The 19,011-nt window shown below is 42.1% G+C and overlaps 1 protein-coding gene across 1 annotated transcript; it reads left to right on the top strand.

Annotated features, from left to right (window-relative positions):
• Positions 1 to 1,100: 1,100 nt before the first annotated feature.
• LOC106604638 (beta-1,4-galactosyltransferase 1) lies at positions 1,101 to 18,803 on the top strand. Its single transcript, XM_014199477.3, has 6 exons — positions 1,101 to 2,397; positions 3,641 to 3,876; positions 11,581 to 11,768; positions 13,771 to 13,893; positions 15,351 to 15,455; positions 16,123 to 18,803. Exons 1-6 carry the CDS (start codon positions 2,100 to 2,102, stop codon positions 16,253 to 16,255), a joined length of 1,083 nt encoding a protein of 360 aa, XP_014054952.1. The 5' UTR covers positions 1,101 to 2,099; the 3' UTR covers positions 16,256 to 18,803.
• Positions 18,804 to 19,011: the final 208 nt, after the last annotated feature.

Here is a 19,011-nt window from a genome sequence, read left to right as displayed (position 1 = left end):
CAAGATGTATGTCAGGAGAAGTTCAGTATTATCATAAGGAGATGTATACTTGGAATAGGCAGAGGAGGTTTAAGAGAGAGCGGGAGGAAGATGGTGAGCTTGAGTCGGTTAAAAATAGCAGAAAAAGGGAGATGTTTTGTTAAAGAAGAATGGTAGAAAATGTAAGCGGAGTGAGCTGAAGACAGGAGGAGAAATGGAAGTGAATGAGGGCAAAATATCGGAGGTGGTAGGTGTGGTGAAGTTCTCGGAGCCCGAGGCTTGCACAGAGGGTCAGGATAAAGATGAGTCTGCGACAGTTGGAGTGAAGTTTATTGCTGATCCATTTGTGGTTTCAGGGTGGGTGAAAACAGAGTTGGGTACTGTGGAATCGGTGAGGGTAACCAGAAGTGGTCTTGTGATAATTGTTTGTGTTTCTGCTGGGAGAAGGAGCTCTGTGTTAAACGAATGGGAGCAAGAAATGTAAATTGTTTCGCTCTCAAGAAAAGGGCGCCATTGAAAGGAGTGATTACTGGGGTAGCAGTAAATGTAAAAGTTGACCAACTGAAGGGGAAGATTCCCAGTGTTTGTGATGCTCGTCGTTTGGTGCGACAGAGACAGAGTGGCGAGAGTGGTGAAACTGAAGTCATTGTCTGTTCTTTTGAGTTTTGATGTTGAGTCTTTGCCCAACAAAGTGATGTTAGGATATATAACTTATACTGCATGAGCTTTTGTGCCGAATACGTTACGTTGTTACAGGTGTCAAGCTTATGGGCATGTGGCAGCAGTGTGTAGGAGGGAGGTTCCTAGGTGTGAAAAGTGTGCAGAAGGGCATGAGACAAAGGAATGTGTAGCATTAGGGAAAGTAGTGGTATGTGTTAATTGTCGAGGTGCCCATGGTGCTGGGGATCAGAAATGTCCCGTGTGAGAGAGGCAGGTTGAGGCTTCCAGGATGAGAGTAGTGCAGAAGTTGTCATATGCTGAGGCAGTGAAGAAAGTAGAGGAAGATGGGTCAAGGGGGAGGGATCCTAAGAGGAGTGGTGTGAGTAGTAGATCTGTACCAGTAAAGAGGGACAGGCCAACAAGTGATATATGTTTTAGTGAGGTTGGATCTTTAGCATTTATAGCAATGGTTATCAACTGTACTACAGGGATGGAACATAAGTCACAGAAATTTGAGGTTGTGGTGACAGCTGCAGAGAGCTATTTGGGTGTGCAAGACTTAACATCAGAAGAGTTACAGGGTCTGTTAAGTGGTGATGTCCCATCCTTTCAGGTTGTTGGCATGAGTTAGGACTAAATAGATTTAAATAGTGGAGTAGGGTGGTGTTATTTTAATTTTATTTGTTTTGAGAATTTTCTGTGAGTGTAGTGTTATAGTAGGGTATTTGTTTATCTAGTAGGTGGCGTTAATGCAACATATTGGATGCCAACCGCCGTTAAACCTCATCGAAGAAGAAGTTTTTCGTAGGGTAGACTCCTCCCTGCTGCAGTTCACATGGAAGATGTCACTTGAACTAGCCACGAATTTATGTTGGGGTCTCCACAAGGAAATGGCTGAGGGATTACGTAGTTTGTTTCCAAATTGTACAACTCTGACGTTACTTTTTTAATCCTGGACGCTAATATTTTAATTACAATAGCATTATACCATCGGATATGTGTGTTTGAGTTTAGTTGAAGTCAATTTGGCTAACATAACGGGAAACGAATCATTTCGAGAATCTCACCTCGGACTTGCTGCTGTTAGTTTACTACCTAGCGATAACACCTGATAAAGCTAGCTAAATAGTTTTAAGTAATTTGGGACAGTTAGCAGTGATGGCTGGTATTAACTTGAGGGAGGCTTTTACAACCAGATAACTAATTTCTTATACGAAATACGACTAAAGTACAAGCAAGGTAAAGGATAAAACTGTCAACTTTTTCTTGAAGTTGTCTCGAGCGAAAATGAGCAATTGTACCGTTAGCATCTAGCTAGCAAATTATCTAACGGTAGCTAGTTGACAGTGACTTCCGTGGAAATTGGGTATGGTGTTGCAACTTTGTAACGTCAACGTTACCTACTTTAGATTTGTTTATCAATTTAACTAGCTACAGTATCTGATTTAGCATAGCATAGCATGCTAATGATGCGGGATTCAACTGTGAATTTCAGTGTTCTCCATAGAACTTGCAAATTGGTCGTCATTCTATGTTTTCTCCATATTTCGGTCACTTTAATTTTTTACGTGAGGTCGTTAGATATAAAATTTTCGTTTGCACAAAATCAGCAAGCGAACACAGCGAAAAAGCATGACCAAACTACATCAAAGGACACCAAACCTGACGTGGTTGAAACGAACCGCTTTTCTATAGACAACGTGACATCTACACTCACCAAAGAACTTGTAAAATGTCTTGACACTTCGCCACTGCTTGGTAAGTAGCTATGAATGTGTTGCCAAAACTAATAACGAGTCGATGGCAACTAATATTTAATCAACATTGCATAATCAATATTTCTGACGTATGCTGTAGACTCACTGGTACGTTTTATAGTCATATGATGCCTGGTTGGTAGTCTTGCCAAAAGTGGTTTTTATCAGCAAAGAATAAAAGTTGTTGACCATGTAAATCGGACACAGTCATTCATTAATCTGCTCTGATGAGGAATGGGTAGAGTTTGCATTACATATGTCGCTTTAATCTGTATCTTAATGCAACCTACAAGCGCCAAGTATAACCAGTTAGTCATGTCTTAGTTATTTTATGACCACTTAGCCTGTAGGGTTTGATATTTCACTTATTCATACAATAGGTATATCTATGGCCACACGCCCACACCCTTATGTAACAGTTTTGCTTCCGTCCCTCTCCTCGCCTCTACCTGGGCTCGAACCAGGGACCCTCTACACAAATCGACAAGTCACCCTCGAAGCACGGTTACCCATCGCTCCACAAAAACTACTTCAAGGTCTCAGAACGAGTGTCGTCCCCGCTAACTAGCTAGCCATTTCACACCGGGTACACTTACATTATTAATGCATAGCATAGGTCTACTGCTAATGCTCTTGAATGAGCAGCTTTGCTTGTTTCCACAAAGGTTTGTTGTTGTTCAGAGGCCTTCTCTCATAGCTCAAGTTTAAAAAATTGGTTTATGCAGCTGTGGCCCGAGCTGATCTGTCGCTCTGCCACAAAACCCTGACTGCTGGGTGGGAATTGGTGGATTAAAGTGGTGTGCACATTCTCCCCTCAGCTGACTTGGAGATTGAATTGAAAAGCAATGCAGTCTAGGAACATCAACCTCCAGGTCACATTACAGAAAACAATACAATAAGTTCACTACATCATATATGCAGTTTAACCTTCTGTTATTTTTTTGTATGGCTTTTGTAATTTGACCTACTGTAGCTACTTGTGTAAGCCACTGGCATATAGGAGCCACACTATTGTGTTCAATAATAAAACAGCTGAGAGGTTATTGTCAGCAGAAAAGGCAGTCGCAGGAGATTGGAGAACTAGGCTGGATTTTCTTGCAATAGGAAATTAGGTCTACAATATTAACAGATTTTACATGCTATTTCCATTGGCTCTACTGAAATCATCAGTTATCAGGGCTGTTGTAGATAGAGAGCCCTGACAAAATTGTATAAGACTTCCCTTCTCTCCTGTTCTCATCCAGTGGGCCCACTGCGAATTGAGTTCTCTAACCCAGTCAGCCTTGATGTGGTGAGGAAGGAGAACCCCAATCTTCAGAATGGGGGGCGTTTCAAGCCCAAAGACTGTGTGGCCCTCCAGAAGGTGGCTATCATCATCCCTTTCCGCAACCGCGACGAGCACCTCAAGTTCTGGCTGTACTACCTCCATCCCATCCTTCAGCGCCAGCAGCTGGACTACGGCATCTACGTTATCAACCAGGTGAGTCCTTCCCGGCCCCTGTCTGCTCTCTGTCTGCCTGTGTGGAGTAGTTGGTAGTGCTGAGTGATTATTGGAATTCCATTTTGTTTGTTTTTTCTGTGAGCTCAATGCGCACATTGCAGTTTCTCTGGAGATAAATCAAATCAAATCAAGCCTGAACTGCAATGTAGTAGGCAGTTGTTATTTCCAACAGGCCAATATTCTACATAGTCCATAAAACATGGTAATTAACTACAATGACCATAATCCATTGCTCATCTACTTGTCCGGTCTGTGTTTCTTTTACGACTGCTATGGAAGAGGGAACAATGCACGATTGTGAGGTGATCTAAAGAGTAGCTGTTTCTTTGCGAGGTATCACTGCCTTAATGCATGATCTAAGTGATTGATACTTGGTATTCAGCAGTCTTAAAGGTATGCCTTTTTTTACTTTGAAGAACTACAGTATAGTGATTTTGTCAGACAGCATAGGCAGCCGCTCTATAGAGGTGAGATGGTGACTTGGAATGAAATAATTGTCATCAAATAAAACAAATGTTATACACAACTGAAACCTATTACTAAAGTAATGTGAATTAATGGTTAGTAAACAGTAATGGGCAGTCACTACTATCATTGGACTTGTATTAATTGTTTTATTCTGTTACAGCATTCAGCCCACATAATGCATAGTGCTTTTAATGTAACAGTTATTTTTTTAATACATTATTTTTTAAATAATCAAACCGACTTCAAAAAGCGCTAATCACTCAGCACTAGTAGTGGGAAATGCAGTAAGATTTTAACCAGTGAGCAAATCTTAGTGCAGGCAGTGCCCCTTTAAATTAGGTGGTTTTAATGCATGAAACAAACACGTGGTCAGTATATTTCCAATATAGGATAGCTAGAGTTTACTGGTATGGTAAACCACAAGTACAGGTACTTTTGCCATATTTTATTTGGGTTTGTTTTTTACGTGTTAGCCTAGGCTATGTAAAAAGAAAATGGCATCAAGCTCCCAAATGACAGGCTGTAATGGCAGTTGCCCAGTGACTAGTTGAGAGATGTACTGGTAGATTTGTTTTCTTGTTGAGTAACTCTTCTGGGACAGAGACATATGGGCAATTCCATGGTAACGGTTTACGCTGAGACTCAGATTTTTCACTTTAAAATGTATGCCAAAGAAAAACCATTGATTTCAAGGTTTAACAAACAATACAACTCCATGCACAAGGACTACACTTTCAATACTTTCCACTGACAATTTTACAAAAACACATTGTATCTGCACAGTTTTTCCTATCAAAGTTTGGTAACAATAAAAACTGAGGGAGATTTTATTGTAATTCTGTCCAGTAAATGTACACCACTGTTCAAAAGATGGCATCACTTAGAAATGTCCTTGTTTTTGAAAGAAAAGCCCCCAAAAAATTGTCCATTAAAATAATATCAAATTGATCAGAAATACAGTGTAGACATTGTTAATGTTGGAAATTACTATTGTGGCTGGAAACAGCTGATTTTTTGTGGAATATCTACATAGGCGTACAGAGGCCCATTATCAGCAAACATCACTCCTGTGTTCCAATTGCACGTTGTGTTAGCTAATCCAAGTTTATCATTTTAAAAGGCTAATTGATCATTAGAAAACCCTTTTGCAATTATGATAGCACAGCTGAAAACTGTTCTGATTTAAAGAAGCAATAAAACTGGCCTTTAGACTAGTTGAGTATCTGGAGTATCAGCATTTGTGGGTTTGACTACAGGCTCAAAATGGCCAGAAACAAAGACCTTTCTTCCAAAACTCATCAGTCTATTCTTGTTCTGAGAAATGAAGGCTATTCCATGTGAGAAATTGCCAAGAAACTGAAGATCTCGTACTACTCCCTTAACAGAACAGCGCAAACTGTCTCTAACCAGAATAGAAAGAGGAGCAGGAGGCCCCGTTGCACATCTGAACAAGAGGACAAGTACATTAGTGTCTAGTTTGAGAAATGAATGCCTCACAAGTCCTCAACTGGCAGCTTCATTAAATAGTACCCGCAAAACACCAGTCTCAACGTCAACAGTGAAGAGGCAACTCCGGGATGCTGGCCTTCTAGGCAGAGTTCCTCTGTCCAGTGACTGTTCTTTTCTTTTTATTGGCCAGTCTGAGAAATGGCTTTTTCTTTGCAACTCTCCGGGTTTGGCCGGCGTAGGCCGTCATTGTAAATAAGAAACTGACTTGCCTGGTTAAATAAAAAAGGCCCACCTGTTAATTGAAATGCATTCCAGGTGACTATCTCATGAAGCTGGTTGAGAGAATGTCAAGTGTGCAAAGCTGTCATCAAGGCAAAGGGTGGCAATTGGAAGAATCTCAAATATAAAATATATTTTGATTTGTTTAACACTTTTGGTTACTACATGATTCCATATGTGTTATTTCATAGTTTTGATGTCCTCACTATTGTTCTAGAATGTAAAAATAAAGAATCCATTGAATGAGTAGGTGTTCTAAAACTTTTGACCGGTTGTGTGCGTGTATTTTTTTACGGTTTAAATTGTTCAAAGTAGTCATTGCGCATAGATTTGTATGGTTTGTTGAACTTTGAAAGGAATGATTTTTGTTTGGCATACATTTTAAAGTGGAAAAATTGGCGTCTCGGTGTAATTCCGTTACTGTGGAATTGCCCAAATGTCTGTTTTCCATAAAGGAATTTCTTGCTTTAGTCGAGAGGAAAAAGTAGGCAAGCGTCCAAATAACTCTTGCCTCCCTTCTTTAAAGAACTCCTACAATTCGCAGTAGGCCTAATCCTTTGTTCCCATCTATGGGGAAAGAAATCAGATCTGGCAACGTAGTGCCAGTATTTGTCTCTGCGTCTGTTCTTTGTCCATCAGCAATTTCCTTTATTTATTCATGGTGTTTGCACAGCCAAGAGACTCATGCTCTCTATCGTCAAACTAGCACTGAACACCAATGGACATGGCACAAAATACAGTGGCTTTCAGACGGGGCTATCTCTGTCACTTTAAAGACCTGAGAGAACAATCCTGTCTGGAATGCTCTTTTTATCCTCACACATTCCTGTTTCTTTTCATCAAGATCCTTTATTAAAAGAAAGCTCTTTTTATGTACTCAAAGTGTATAGACTTGGTTACAGATAACAAATGGAAGAATTCAATAAGGGTTGTACTTAAACGTGAATGCACAACATTTGGGGAACCTGGCCTGGGTACAAAAAATCCTGTCTTTTCCAGATGTAAAAACGATCAGTAGGCCTAATTTGGGCTTTTTATTGCAATCAAGTAGGCCCATTTTATTGTTTAGCGGTGCATCTACTTACACTACTTGCCCAAAAGTATGTGGAAACCTGCTCGTCGAACACCTAATTCCAAAATCATGGGCATTGGTTCCCCCCTCCCCCTTTGCTGCTATAACAGCCTCCACTCTTCTGGGAAGGCTTTCCACTGGATGTTGGAACATTGCTGCGGGACTTGCTTCCATTCAGCCACAATAACATTAGTGAGGTCGGGCACTGATGTTGGGCGATTAAGCCTGACTCGCAGTCGGCATTCCAATTCATCCCAAAGGTGTTCGATGGGGTTGAGGACAGGGCTCTGTGCAGGCAAGTCAGGTTCTTCCACACCGATCTCAACAAACCACTTTTGTATGGACCTCACTCTGTGCATGGGGGCATTGTCACGATGAAACAGGAAGGGCCTTTCCCAAACTATTGCCTCTAAGTTAGAAGCACAGAATCGTCTAGAATGGCATTGTATGCTGTAGCATTAAGATTTCCCTTCACTGGAACTAAGGTGCCTAGCCCGAACCATGAAAAACAACACCAGACCATTATTCCTCCTCCACCAAACTTTACAGTTGGCACAGGCAGATAGCGTTCTCCTGTCATCCGCCAAACCCAAATTTGTCCGTCGGGCTGCCAGATGGTGAAGCGTGATTCATCACTCCAGAGAACACATTTCCACTGCTCCAGAGTCCAATGGCAGTGAGCTTTACACCACTCAAGCTGACGCTTAGCATTGTGCATGGTGATCTTAGGCATGAGTGTGGCTGCTCGGCCATGGAAACCCATTTCATGAAGCTCCTGATGAACAGTTCTTGTGCTGATGCTGCAGTGGTAGTGAGTGTTGTGCGTAAAAATAATTTGTCTTCTGTTGCATCAGCACTCTTCGGTCCTGTTCGGTGAGCTTGTGTGGCCTACCACTTCACGGCTGAGTCATTGTTGCTCCTAGATGTTTCCACTTCACAATAACAGCACTTACAGTTGACCGGGAAAGCTCTAGCTGGGCATAAATTTTACGAACTGACTTGTTGGAAATTACGGTGCCACGTTGAAAGTCACTGAGAACTTCAGTAAGGCCATTCTACTGCCAATGTTTGTCTATGGAGATTGTATGGCTGTGTACTCCATTTTATACACCTGTCAGCCATGGGTGTGGCTAAAATAGCCAAATCCACTAATTTCAAGGCGTGTCCACATACTTTTGGCCATTTGGTGTATATAAAACCTTTGCATGAAAACGGACAAGTTGACCGTAGACATCACGCCATTTGTATGGCTACCGATGACTAGTGATCATGATAAGCACTTAGTGCCACAAGTTGGCTACTCTGTTTTGACAAGTAGCCTAGCTACAAACTGGCCAGTGTTGATGGTCATTATCAATGGCAATCATTAGCCTGAGTGGTGCCACCTAAAACACTTTGGTTTCATGAAGTGAGAGCTTTCCTGCCTAAAATGAGGTTCTGTCTCTCCATCTCTCACTGACTATCTCCCCATTTGTAGAAATCTCTAAACATGAGGCCACAGGCAAATGGGCAGAAACTTGTTTTGTGTGTGTGTGAGGTGATGCTGTAAGTAGTTAGACTGAATTCTCACAGGTGTGGGGATTTATTGACTTATGGGAATACTAAAGTTGGCCTTGAGTGTATTTGGAAATCAATCTGGCAAAAGGACAAACTGTAGTATGAATGCCACTGCAGAGCCCAGAGTTGACAAGGTGAAAATGTAGTAGTTATTGGGTCACCTAATCCCATTTCACGCAAAGGCTGACCTTAACGTAGGATAACGATATCCATTCTTCTCAATATCCTTCAAGTCATCAACGCTCTGGGTTAAAGCAAAGTAACTTTTGAACATTTTATTGACAACCAAAGTTAATGCTAGCGTACAGGGCCATGTTGTAGATTAAATCTATTCCTATTGGATAAAAAAAAATGTGTATCAGTACGGTGTAGTTCAATGGTCCATTTAAGGACATGATTCTTTGCAGATGTAGGCACTATTGGCACTTGCGAGGCCAGTACTGGGTTTTAGCTTGAAGGCGTAACTTCTCTTTCAGGTCTCATGCCAGGACATGAGTCTATTGCCTCCCACCCACTAACAGGTAAAGTGTGGGAAACCAGCATGTTGTAGGGTGAACGCTACACCTAGGCTATACGCAGTAAATACATGGTTCTATTTCAGCATATAGCTTTTTTTTTTATATATATATATATTTTTTTTTAAGTATGCTCCACTCCAGTCTCCTGCACAGGTAGCAAATTGGTGTCCGCTGCAAAGAAAATAAGCTTTAATGGCTGCTTTTATACTAATGGGCCAATCTGACTTTTTCCATTTGCTAGAAGGCCGTTCAATGCTGTTAAACACAATTATGGGGTCTTTGTTGAAATTCTACTCAGTCTTTGTTTCTCTCTTCTCTCCTATTTCTCCTAGCCTTTCCTATCTTTTCCTCCCTTGTTTTATTTCCTCCTTTCCCTGGCCCCTTGCTCAAACCGCCGTCCTTTTGCATGTCAGGCGTATCTGGCCAATGGCTGTGGTCGCTGCAAGAGGTGAGACCGGCCCCCAGCTTGCTCTGGCCAATTGCGTGATCCCATGGGCTGAGGGGTTCTACTGGTAATATGGGATTACTTTCTCTCTCTGTCTCATTGAATTAGAGATCTATTTTAGTCTCATGCTGTCTTCTTCACTTGCTTGTTTCCATCTTTGCAAATGATCCACATCCTGTATACAGGTGAAGCTGTCATGCACTGGAGGAGAGAGGGATGCATCACTTGGTGGAAGAAAAAAAAAAACACACACTCACTCCCATAAACACACTCACAGACCTCCTTAGCGGATATTTATTTCAGACCGTAGCAGATGTTAATGCATTTATTTCAATCAGTGTACATGTCTGTCTCATATCACCACAATGTGTGACGTGTGACTGACGGGAAAGTGCATCAGCAGAGAACACTACTGAACATTGAATCAATTGTCCAAGGGTTGGAACGCCTCTTCAGATGACTTGAACTTCGCTGCTTTGTGGCATCCAGACCCCCCTCCTCATTTTCCTGTTCTTTTTAGATTGTTGTCGTTTTAAAAATAAAAATACATGTTTTTATTAAAACACTAGCCACACTATTCTTTAATTTGAGAACCTCAGTCCTTGTTTTCGATTGCATGTTGTTAGGTTTCATCTACCTCCATTTTGAGTATTTTAGACACTTTTGGTTCTATGGGTATTCAAGCTGAACTTTTTCAGGAGGACCATCAGATAAAGCCAGTGATATATGAGACGTGTCCATTTGAAAGTCACTCCGCCCACATTGAAGGCACATTGACACAGAACACGATGCTCCCGTTTTTTTGTTGTTGCCAAAGGACACCGCACAGAGAATCATCCCAGGACACTGACGAACATTATCCCTGGTAACTGACCATGTATGCAGCCAGAGAACACAAAAAGAGAATAAAAATACCCACCCAACAAGTAGTGGATGACATGCCAGCCCTGAAAAGCGCCCAGAATATGTTGGCTTAAGTGTAAAAGCCTGTACAGACTACAATATGATATTCTGTCATTCAATCCCCCAATTTAAGGATATTTTGTCCCCCCCTTTTTTTCATTAAGCTAGGCCAATGATTATAAGACGAGAACTGCTGAAACTCGATTACTGCTTTAAGTTTCAAAATGGGAAATGGTTGTCTCCCAGATTTACCTATCCATGTCCATCAGCATTCCTTTGTTTTTGAGTCATAATAATTATCCTACACCTTGGAGAAAATTCTCTCCTTCCCATTAGAATTCTGTCTCTAGTTACATTCACTCTACATGTAGCGGTCACAATCCATAAGCTCCTAAAATGCCACTGACACATTTTTTGCGCTATTAAATTGTATTCGAATCTGTTGATTATACACCCTTGAAAAGACCTAGCGTAACAGCTACACGAAGCCACAAAGAGCTGGGCCTGCAAAGCTTTGATGACCCTGCATCAGCAACACAGAATATGAATTTCAAGTTTGTACGTGCACGTACTCTTGATATTAAGGGTAAATGCATGTTTTCCAGCGAACAAGAAGATGCCAACATAACGTCATCAAAGACCAACGACTCAAAGTCCTGTACTGTATACACCAATGTTTTTCAGTTGTCCAAACCAACTAGCTACACAAGTCTGGTACTTTTCTCTCCAAACTTCAGTGTAGGATGTTTGTAGCATCTAGTGCTCAGTCTCTGACACGTTTTTGTATTCCCAATCACATTGTAATAGATAGCCCTCTGGATGGTTTAGTTTAGCCTTGGTTCTGGTGTACACTTTAGTCCAATTAGACATGGGTGGCCAAACAACGAGGACCAGAGTTGCTTACTCCTGTCTAGACCCTCAAAAATAACTATTTAGATTTACACGATTCACCTTCCCATTCTAAACCCATATTCTCTCCTTTCACTCTCTAGGACGGTGATGAGATCTTTAACCGTGCCAAGCTCCTCAACGTTGGCTACACAGAGGCCCTGAAGGAGTACGACTACGGCTGCTTTGTTTTCAGCGATGTGGACCTCATCCCCATGGACGACCGCAACACCTACAAGTGCTTCAGCCAGCCCAGGCACCTGTCTGTCTCCATGGACAAGTTTGGCTTCAAGTAAGTCAACTCCTCCCACAGATGACCAGGCATTCTCCCCAGTCCACGGCGGTTTCAGCCTCTCCCCAGTCCACGGCGGTTTCAGCCTCTCCCCAGTCCACGGCGGTTTCAGCCTCTCCCCAGTCCACGGCGGTTTCAGCCTCTCCCCAGTCCACGGCGGTTTCAGCCTCTCCCCCAGTCCACTGCGCAGACATAGGACAGACACAAATGTTAGTAGGAGTGGCCACATAAAAGCTTAAAGAGCACCTGTGGATTCCATGATGTTCTATCCGTGTCACTCACTTCAACCAATTTACTGCTGAATTACCACTGCGGTTACAGAGAGCTAACGGTAGACTTTGCTTGATGTTGCCTATTGAAAATGGACTTTTGCCTTTTGTTTTGTTGTTGAGTTTCTGGTTCTGCCTGTCTTTACCTCAGTAGCTGTCTATAGGTGTTTGCTGTGGGCATTTCAAACCAAGCCCTTCACTGGGTTTTAGTGATTGACTACCACATTCCCCATGGGGTGGGGATGTAATTATGAAGGATATTTTATGGTTGGTGATGATTGCCTTCTTCCTTATTGATCACGTGACTGATCCTAACCAGGTTCTGTAAAAGATTAGCCAAGAATAAGGCTAGAAAGATAAGGCTATGGGTAAAGTATCACATGCCAAAGGAATAACATATTAAATGCACAAAGGCTTGTTTCTCCTTACCTCTGTCGGTAAGACAAGCAAGCATTTAGATCGCTAACGCAATAGGCGGTGTTGGAAAGAGCTTGACATGTCATTTGAATTAGGCCCTAAATCTAGTTACACTAGTAGTGAACTGTTGCTTATTTGTATTTATTATGGATCCCCATTAGCTGCTGGGACTTTATTTGCCTCGAGTCGTGTGTTGAATAGCCTGCCTAATACAACGTGCTCACATGAGCAGTACTGGCTTCAAAGGTCAGCTGTCACAATGGCTTAAATGCTAATCATTTTAGCCTTAGGTGGCAATGCTGTGAGTGTCGCACGGTTTTGAACTGTTTTCTGCTTTGTGGCGTCCAGTGACCTGTGGCGCAAACTCCAGTTGGTTTAGCTGTTGCTCTACACGTGTAACACGTCAGACAGGGAAGGGCTCTTGTGAGGCTACAGGCTGTCTTTGTGTTTGATAAAGTGATTTGGGAGCTTCTCTTCTGATACACAGCTCTGGGCCTACACAGCTCTGGGCCTACACAGCTGTAGGGCTTATGCTAGGCTAGGCGCTGATCTACAGTCAGTTTCTCTCCGTTGTCTGCTTCTGATTTTAAGATTTAGATTAGTAAAGTAAGCTGGTCCCAGATGTGACGTCATAGTGCGCCCTGTGTACAGGTCATAGAACAGGTCTCTCAGCTTCTAACTGGGCTTTTATGGGTGTCCTGTCACCAAATTCCTCCGTGTTGCACACACACAACAGCTTGTGTCCTGTCACTGTGTCATGTTCCTCCAGGGGCATGCAGCTCACAGAGCATCCGGATGGAATATCCAGCAGGCTTTGGGCAGGAAAGTCCAGCTCAAGGAGCGACGCCAAGCTCCCCTTGTTCGGTGACTAAATCCCACAATGGATGAATGTTTTTTTTTCTCTCTTTTCATTAGATTTTCTTCATTGTGGCGACCTTTCCAATGTTAGCCATGGGATTTAAAGAATCGCGTCATAGCCAAGGATAACTCTTAGTGTCCAAAATCAACCAGAAAATGAGGCAAGGCTAAACCAGGGAGCCTCAGTTTCTCAGCTACACGTGGCCCTACAGTACACAGTGTACAGAGAGCCAGCATGTAACTTACAGAAGGCAGTGACGCATAGAGGAAGAGGGTTTTTCTGCAGCACCGCATCTTGTAGGCATATACTTCTTTCCTGGAACATAACCACTGACTGCAATTTCTGTCGGGTCCCAAGTCCTTGACCCCTTCATTTGAGAGCTGTTTAAACTCGAAGTACACCATGTATTTATTTATCTTTCTCTCTCCTGCTCTCTCTGTCTCTCTTTCTCTCTCAGGTTGCCGTACAACCAGTATTTTGGGGGTGTGTCGTCAATGAGCAAGGAGCAGTTCCTCAAGATCAACGGCTTCCCCAACAACTACTGGGGCTGGGGAGGGGAGGACGACGACATTTTCAACAGGTCAGAGTCCGCACACCCACAGACTAACGTCTGTGGCGTATTAGGACTCCATGTAAAAGTCAGCAGCAGGACAGCAAGAAATACGACTCCACATAATTCATATTTATTGGGTAAAGTGTTAGCTAAGGTTTCACATGAAACAGTTTTCTTGTTCAGTGTCGAAGCCCCATCACATAGTAACATAGGCCTAGTTCTTGTCACTCGTCAGTGACACTCGTCAGCATTGTTCCAACTTGTCCCCGAGAGTGCCTTTGTATGCCACTACCACCATTTGCTCTTGAAGGAAATGTTAATGTGTTAAAAGAGAAATGTGTGGTTTTGAAAGAGTTATGGCTCCTTCAGACCCAGGCTGACATTTCCTGAAATAAGACTAATAGGGTACTTTGCAGGGATTGGAACCATAAATATTTTTGTTCTGTGACTGTTCGAACTGTTCGAGCGGCACCACTACCTTTTTGTAGTTAAATCCAACGTGATAACTAGGCCTATAGTATCCTTAACTAGCGTTGAAGTTAATCCATTTTTCTCTAGCGAATTAAAAATCTCTCCATCTTCTGAATCACACTTGTAACGTTAGTACATTAGCCTAGGCATCGCAGGTAGCCTAAACACTGGCAAAGATTTTGCGGCTAGTTTTTTTTCTGGAACGTAAAATAACGTTATCAACTGGTTAACATGCTTTTTAAAATAACAGTATGCATCACTTTCTTCCCGTTTCTGTTCCGTGAAAAATTCAGTTTTACGGTTTTGTTCCCTGAACCAGTTCCAACTCCTGGTACTTTGTGAAAAGAGATGCATGTTTCTCTTTGTTTAACTTAATTTACAGTATCTCCTGTTCCAGAGCCAGTTTTGTTCAGTAGTGTGATCCAAGCTTTGCTGGATTTGGCATTAAATTAGCTCTACAAAACATATACTGTGCCTTGTTAACCTGTGTCTTTTGAGCCATGTGTAACCCTATACTTGCTCTATAGACCAGCCAAACTGAATTAAAGAACAACTCCACACTTAGTGTTGAATGCCCCACTGCTCGAGGTGTTAAGATGTGTTTTTGTCTCTTCTGCTTTTCGTAGGTCTTAGTAGGGGTTGGTTTATAATTCACCTCATCCATTTTTATTGTGAAACTGTAAACTGGCAGACTGGACGTTTCCAGAGACGATCAATGTTATTCACGGCGTTCGGGAAGCTTTTGTAGCTGTGTCAGCTACACAAATGTGAACTGTTATGTAATAAGCAAGGCCAATTTGCATCTCTTCCAGAGGCAACTGAATGAAAATCAAAGAACTTGTTTTACTCCCTTTCACATCTATCCTACTTTTATTTTACCTCTTATGTTTATTTCACTAGTGTAAAAAAAAAAAGTGCAGATTTTCTCCTCAGAGCAAAACTTTTTTGCAACTGCGGTCCAGTGTTTTAGTTAGACGGGGGTTCTGACGCATGTTGCTGCTGTCTTTTAACAGGCTGAGCTCCAAGGGGATGACCATCTCACGGCCCAGCGGCGCCGTGGGGAAATGCAAGATGATCCGCCACAACCGGGACGGTGGGAACGAAGACAACCCTCAGAGGTGAGGTTCCCCCTTGTGAACAGTACTCCTGCATGATGCTCAGGGGCGGCATTTCAATCTATAATGGTACCGCCTCTGTCTTCATTCACTTCCTTTCACATGAATATAGCCAAACTGGATTTGATAGGAGTAAGCGTTTGGTCCACCTAGTTTCAGCTATATTGCTTTCACCTATCCAGCTCTGTTAGATCTGTAAAGGAGAGCAGAAGGGATGGAACAAACCCTCCCCAGGCTCTCCTTTCCTTCTCCATACAAGGATTAATTCACTCGCTACTGTTCCCCTTGACGTCATTTCTCACTAACGCTGGCTGACTTTCTGAACTTGGACTTTCTTCTCCGTACCGATGCAAACTTAATAGAATATAAAAGTCTGGGAAAACATTGGCGTGCAATGTGTTTATTATCACGCGAAGCTGCAGTGATAAGCCACTTAATCCTTCATCTCTATTGAAGTCACTATGTAGATATTACATTAGTGTATAGTAGATTACGTTTCCCTATAGCACTTTGATTTGTTTGATTGTCGTGTAGTTTTATGTTTAATCAGGTGACGGTTGTTGTGAAATCCAAAAGAGATGTTTGCCATAGGCTACACCGTAATAAACAAAAGACATGGTTCCTAAACCGCGATATTGAATTGTGGTTGAACTGTGGTTTTTCGTTCCAGGTTCGACCGTATCGCCCACACCAGGGAGACAATGAACAAAGACGGCATCAAAACCCTGTCGTACAAAGTGGTCAAAGTGGAGAAGGATCAATTATACACCAAAATTACTGTGGACGTGGGAAAAAAAGACTGAGAGAACCAATAAAACATGAACAGCCTTGACAACCTGTGGTGGATGCGGTAACCAAATGTGCCTTGACATTATAAATAATGATATGCCTTGGACTCTTTGGACTACAGAGAATGACTGATCTGATCAGCAAACAAATGTTCCCTTTATTTTCGGCCTTTGCACATCCGATGGTGAATTGAACTGGGATTCCAGCTTTTTCTTCATAGGATCCATAAATCATTGACACCAGGAATGACCGTTGACATTCAGTACATTGACACACTGTTGGTTTCCTATTGGGCTTGTACGTACTCCTCTCTCTCTTTTTGAAGATTGCTGCTGCGTCAATGTCCTTTGTGAGCCATTTTGTCTTGAGGGGGGGGGTTGTGAAATGATTAATTGATTGTCCTATGCGTCGGGGACTCTCAAATAATTAATTTTCTTGTATGTCTATTTCTTTCCAGTACTGTTGATGTTGTCGTTTTGGCATCATCGTAGTTTTCTGTCACTTTTGGGAGATGTATTGCTATTCCTTTTGATGCCTTTGCTGATCGAGCAGGGTTTCAACCCATTCAATGCCAAGTGCTCAGGCCAAAGATGGAACTCTACAATTTGAGGTTCATTAACAAACCAAGTCACTTTTTTTTGTTCAAAGGCAACCAAACAATGATCTTAAGATTTGTTGTACTTTTGGTACGTTCACAACCTTTTGATGGAGCATCAAAGGGCCTAGAACTCCAAAAATAGGTTGTTTAAAAGTCCAAATCCCATGATAGTTATATTAGAGAAGGGGTCCTTAAGGGTATTTGAACTATCTTGAAAGTGTCTCCGCTGAAGCACCCTTCCCTGTGAAGAGCACCATTCCAGGTAGCCTCTAAGGAGGCCTCTCCCTGGTGGAAAATAGGTACCTGAATGTATTTGCCTGGTGGTGTTGTGTGTGCGCCCTGAGGTAAAATGCTACTATGCTGTTGTCTGTCACGAGTGGCTGGCGTTCTACTTTGTTTGTGTTGGTCTAAGAGAGTGGGTTCTATGCTGAAAAGGATCCTCTTGTAGTCCGTGTATGTCTAAGGAAGTGTGAGGGTTAGAAAAACAAGCATTTTGTGTCCTCAATACGTAGTAATCAATACCTTAAAGACATCCGCATGTTCTTAAACTGGACGGTCACCATGTCTTCCTCACAGGTACTTTATAGATCCCTCATACAGTGAAAATGACTCAAGCTTGTAAGCTTTGGGGCATGACGTTGCACAAGTAAAGTTAGTAACTCAATCTTGAGGGAAAAAAGCCATTATGATTTCTGACTGGATGGACCAGAATAATTGTGCTGTCCATACTTAAGCTTACATGTTTGCCATTCCTCTCCTGATTGCTTCTTAATTATATCAGTGCTGGTGTCTGGAGAATCTATAAAATGACTGCCATTTCTGCCTTACCCAAATAAACTTGAAAATATAAATTAATTGGTCAACATTTTTATATTGACATTTTAATCATTTAGCAGACACTCTTATCCAGAGTGACTTACAGGAGCAATTAGGGTTAAGTGTCTTGCTCAAACGCACATTGACAGAGTTTTCACGTATTTGGCTCGGGGATTCCAACCAGTGACCTTTCGGTTACTGACCTCAACTTTAGAGACAATACTATACAATGGACCTTGGACCATTTTTAGTAGGAGGGATGAGTTTACATTAAGCTCTGAAGCATAGTCAGTAATTCCCCAGCTGTTTCCCAAAAGTGTTTTCCCAGATACTGGACAATAGTTGGCTGCCTACTGTACATTCTGTAGTAAATGTTCCAATGAAGCAGCCAAGCTATATGTACACACACGCAGCCTATAGTTTCCACTATAAAGTAGAGAATGGTCGTGATGTCACTGGGTTCCTCTTCAAGCTGTAAGCCTTATGGGCTCGGCCAGGAAACCCAATATCGGGGGCTTCTTCAACTATGGTGGAACGTTGCGTATAGAAATCCTTTATATAGAATAAGCACAATGTACAATCATGGCGAGTGGAGGATTGTGTCAGCTCCATGCAACACATTTCTATACTCTAAATTTGGAGTGGTTGCCACCTTGAGTATATCTTAAAGGCCTCATCACCACATACCTCCTCACTCTGTCTGGTAGCCACACACAAACTCTCTAAAGACATGGGAGATGCCTTGCATGCAGGGATGCATTATGTGTAATGCATACCATTTTATATAATTTTCTCAATCCACCCAAAGGCTCTTTCAGGGTTGAAAACTAAGGTCTTTATAGGTTGGCTAAAGCCAGGTTGTGTACCTCCCATAGACAATGGCCTTTATTGAGAGCCAGCATTTTGTATGTCAAGTGTGAATTCAGTTTGTTTTACAAAAGTTAGCTGGCTAATCTGCAAGGCTTCATCACTCTGTTCTTCCTTTTTCTCTTCATGTTTTCCATTATGATTCAATGTGTGCATGTATGCTTGTGATTTCTACAAATGCGTGTCTTTGTAAATCTTTTGCTGGCTCCACATTTTCATTCAAAAATGTATACTGACTTGCAGCAATGTTTTTGTGTCGATTAAAAAATAATAATAATCTATTTAGGTATTTAAGTAAACGTCTTCTCATTCATTAACATGGGTCGAGGACTTAGGGGGTGGTTTCCATGACACAGATCAAGCCCTAATGAATGAAGTCTCCATTGAGAAGATTAATCTGTGCCTGGGAAGCTGGCCCTAAAAGTCCCCTCACACCATTATTTTTGTCCAAGCCTTGGGTCAGCCAGCTAAACTCTAAGTGCCCTCTTG

The sequence above is a fragment of the Salmo salar genome, chromosome 05, assembly GCF_965601325.2.
Source record: "Salmo salar chromosome 05, fSalSal1, whole genome shotgun sequence".
In the NCBI taxonomy this organism is placed as follows: Eukaryota; Metazoa; Chordata; class Actinopteri; order Salmoniformes; family Salmonidae; genus Salmo; species Salmo salar.
Note: the sequence above shows the minus strand (reverse complement) of the source record. Positions and strands in the feature narration are given on the sequence as shown.

Bases quoted from the DNA above. Each gene is read 5' to 3' on its own strand.
- LOC106604638 (XM_014199477.3), top strand. From the start codon at position 2,100: ATGCTAATGATGCGGGATTCAACTGTGAATTTCAGTGTTCTCCATAGA. The intron at 2,398-3,640 runs GTAAGTAGCTAT...GTTCTCATCCAG, and splicing joins TGACACTTCGCCACTGCTTG to TGGGCCCACTGCGAATTGAG. The intron at 13,894-15,350 runs GTCAGAGTCCGC...GTCTTTTAACAG, and splicing joins GACGACGACATTTTCAACAG to GCTGAGCTCCAAGGGGATGA.